At 41.6% G+C, this 3308-nt stretch overlaps 1 protein-coding gene across 1 annotated transcript; it reads right to left on the minus strand.

Moving 5' to 3' along the window:
* Positions 1 to 833: 833 nt before the first annotated feature.
* On the minus strand, positions 834 to 2951 carry CXE17 (carboxyesterase 17). The gene is made up of 2 exons (XM_089628521.1): positions 1746 to 2951; positions 834 to 960 (listed from the first exon to the last, which is right to left on the minus strand). The coding sequence occupies exons 1-2, from the start codon at positions 2719 to 2721 to the stop codon at positions 938 to 940; spliced, it is 999 nt and encodes a 332-aa protein (XP_089484647.1). The 5' UTR covers positions 2722 to 2951; the 3' UTR covers positions 834 to 937.
* Between the last annotated feature and the right edge of the window lie 357 nt (positions 2952 to 3308).

A 3308-nucleotide genomic window follows, 5' to 3' on the forward strand; every position in this document is an offset into this window, starting at 1 on the left:
TTTGGTAGTCAAGATATAAAAACAAAATTTCTTATGACATGACTGACGTTTTTTTTTGCAGAGAGAGAAAGAGAGGAACAAAGAAAAAAGTGGTTATTGTTAAAAAATTTAATGAATTCAAAAATTCATGACGCCAAAATAATGTTAGCGATTTTTAATGTTTACTGCTTCAGAATGTCATTACACGTAAAAGTTTTTTTTTTAGTAATTATGCAAGAATTTGTTGTTAGTTAAAAGGTAGTTCAGACATAATTAATTGTCAGTTTGTGTTGTTTTGTTATTTTCCTAAACGTTAGCAAACATTGTCTAGATCCAAATATTGTAGTTTGTTTTGGGCTATAAAAAACTATAGTGCCCTACATTATATAAAGTAAATATCAGTCATCTTATTTCCACATATCAATTTCCAAATATTTTAATATTTTATTGACAATATATAAAATCTGAGTAAGAGATTGCACGGCCTGAAAACAAGTATTATTACTCAACGGCTAAATAGCCATTTGAAACTTTAGGATTTGCAAAATAGTCAACCTTTCATTATTTGGGACAAAATAGTCCAAACGTACCTTAGACCTAAACAACAGATCTCTAGACCATTCGAGCACCATTCGACCAGAAAAAAAAAACCCTAAAAAACCTAATTCGACTCACCATCCTCATCTTCGTCGATCCTCATCGCTGTCCTCGTTGCCGTACTCATCTTCGCCGTTCGCAGCCCTAATCTCTGTTGATCTCTGTTGCCGACGCCGAAAAACTCAACCTCAATCTCTGACGAATTAGGTAAGTTTCATATTCAAGCGCCTCGATTCGAGCTCATGATCTCATTCTGTCTCGTTGTCGTCGTCATCATCATCATCATCATTACGATTTCTTTGTGTCAGCCGCGAAGCAGGCTGTTCGTATTCGATTGCCGTCGGAGATCGTCATCGAATTTTTAAGTATCTTCTTCTTCTTCTTCTTCTTCTGATTTATAGCGTAGTGGATTAAAAATTTTGAAAGCAAGATTAAATTTTTTGACATCTTATTATTCTTCCTTTTCTACTTTTGGTTTATCGAAGAGTGGATTTAAGTTTTTGAAAGCAGGATTACATTTTTTGAAAACAAGATTAAATTTTTTGGCGTTTCTTCTTCTGGTTTATTAAATAGTGGATTAATGAAGAAAGTACAGTGAATTAAAATTTTGGAAGTTTAGATTAATTATATTGAAAATAATTAAGAGTATATTAGTACTTTTACATTATAAGTGATTAAAATGTATTATCAACTTGGAAAACTTTGGATATTTTGTCAAACAGCAAGTTTTAAATGACTATTTAATACAAAAAGTCCTTAAAAAATGAAAATATATTTTTGGTATTTCTTAAATTCTTCCACCTCTGCCACTTCTCAATAAATTAATTATTAATATTTAACCCAAATTTAATATGAAATTAGGTATCTGTATAAACATAGAACAATTTTTTCCTTCTTTGGTAACCCAAAACAAAAAACAAAAAATAAAAAATTCCAAACAAAAATATTACTATATATATAAAAGTAGCAGTAGCACAACATGAATACCCACTCACAATTTCATAAAACATACTAATTAACATCTTTGACTTCCAAAACTGTATACTTTGACCCTACGACTCTTGTCCAACACGACACCTCTATACATAGTGCATTGCATACACAAAGAAGAAGAAGAAGAAGAAGTAGGAAAAATTATAACCAACAATAAAATGATAGGAGCTACTGACGTTGAGCAATGAAGTTGCTGATATGAGACAGCATTTCCTGAGTCCGAGCCTGAGCGAACTGGGAGTTATGAAGGATCTGAAAGGCGTGTCCGACTCCTCTGTAGACGTGTGTCTCCACTCTCTTCCCGGCTCCGGCCAAAGCCCCGGCGAACTCCATGTTCCTGTCCTTCAACACGTCCGTTTCCGAAACACAAACCATCACCCTCCCTGGAACCCTAGCCGCCAAAGCTTCTCCTCCGACGAGGGGGTTACACCAGGGATGGTCCCGCCCCGCCCCCGCCGGCAACGCCATCCGCCAGTACGCGTCCGCCGCCGGAACCGTGAGCGCCGACCCCGGCGGCTGCGGCGGCGACCCCTTCTCCGACGCCGTCCTGGCTTCCCCGCCGAAAAAGGGCTGTATCAGAACCAGCCCTCTGATGCGAATCCCGGTGTAGCGCGCGGCCACGTGGTAGGCGATGTTGGCCCCGGCGCTGTCCCCGCCGAGAAACACCCCGCCGGCGTCGGCGAGTGTGCTCCGGCGGAGCCAGTCGAGGGCGGAGCAGCCGTCGTCGTAGGCGGCGGGGAGGCGATTCTCCGGCGCGAGGCGGTAGTTGACGGAGACCACCACGCAGGCCTCGGAGAGGGAAGAGAGGAAGTCGTCGTAGCACTTCCAGGCGGCGGAGCCCACGCAGAACCCGCCGCCGTGGAAGTACACCAACACAGGTAGCAGCTTCATGGAGGAGGAGGAGTAGACGCGGGCCCACAGCCCGGTCTTCTTGTCGATGATGGCGTCGTGGGCGTTGGGCCCCGGCGGGACTGTGGGGACCACCGAGGCTCTCTCCACGTGCCCGTCTCTGCTGACTCGGATCAGCCCCTTGATTTCTTCCACGGCCGACGACGTGGCAGCGGCTCCGCAGTGGTGGTGGCGCTTGTGGTGGACGCGCGGGTCTACGGATACGGTTGTTGCTGCCATTGCTTTGGATTGTCTGAATCTCATGCAACAACGTCTTTGATATTATTTTGTTTGTCAAGTATGTGGGCGTGTGCGTGTGCTTGGGAAGGGGTAGAGGAATGGGTGTTTATATAGGTGGAGAAAAAAGAAAAGAAAAGGAGAAAGAGTGGTGGTTTGAAGCGTTGAAGGGGAATCAAAACTTAGAAGAAGGTTCCTTTCCTTTTCTATCTAATGTGCCAAGTGGACTATCCTCGAGAGTTTTTGGATTCTCATCTCATCTCATCTTACAAGAATATGATACATATATATATATATATATATATATGTATCATATCGTGGTCAATGATACTTTATTATATATGTCCATTCATCCATGCATGTGTGTTGAACGTGATATTTTGATTCTCGAAATGCCCGGAGAGAGCAAATTTAACGTTAAGCTACAATGAAAGAATCAGCGGCAAAGAAAAGCTTGATATTAAAATTTATGTGGAAGTAAAGATATACATTAATAGGAAAAAGTTATAGGAGGATACTAGAATTATCTAAAACGTCAAGTTGTGTTGACTATATATGTGCTTTCGACGTGAAGTCCACTTCATCAACTTGACACGTCACATGGCATGAAAAAT

This window comes from Urtica dioica, chromosome 1 (genome assembly GCF_054948205.1).
Source record: "Urtica dioica subsp. dioica isolate 48M chromosome 1, U.dioica_male_clone48M_v1_H2, whole genome shotgun sequence".
In the NCBI taxonomy this organism is placed as follows: domain Eukaryota; kingdom Viridiplantae; phylum Streptophyta; class Magnoliopsida; order Rosales; family Urticaceae; genus Urtica; species Urtica dioica.

Coding starts and splice junctions, on each gene's coding strand:
- CXE17 (XM_089628521.1), bottom strand. CDS start 2,721: ATGAGATTCAGACAATCCAAAGCAATGGCAGCAACAACCGTATCCGTA. Junction 961..1,745: donor CAGCAACTTCATTGCTCAAC/GTCAGTAGCTCC, acceptor AATCAGAAGAAG/AAGAAGAAGAAGAAGATACT.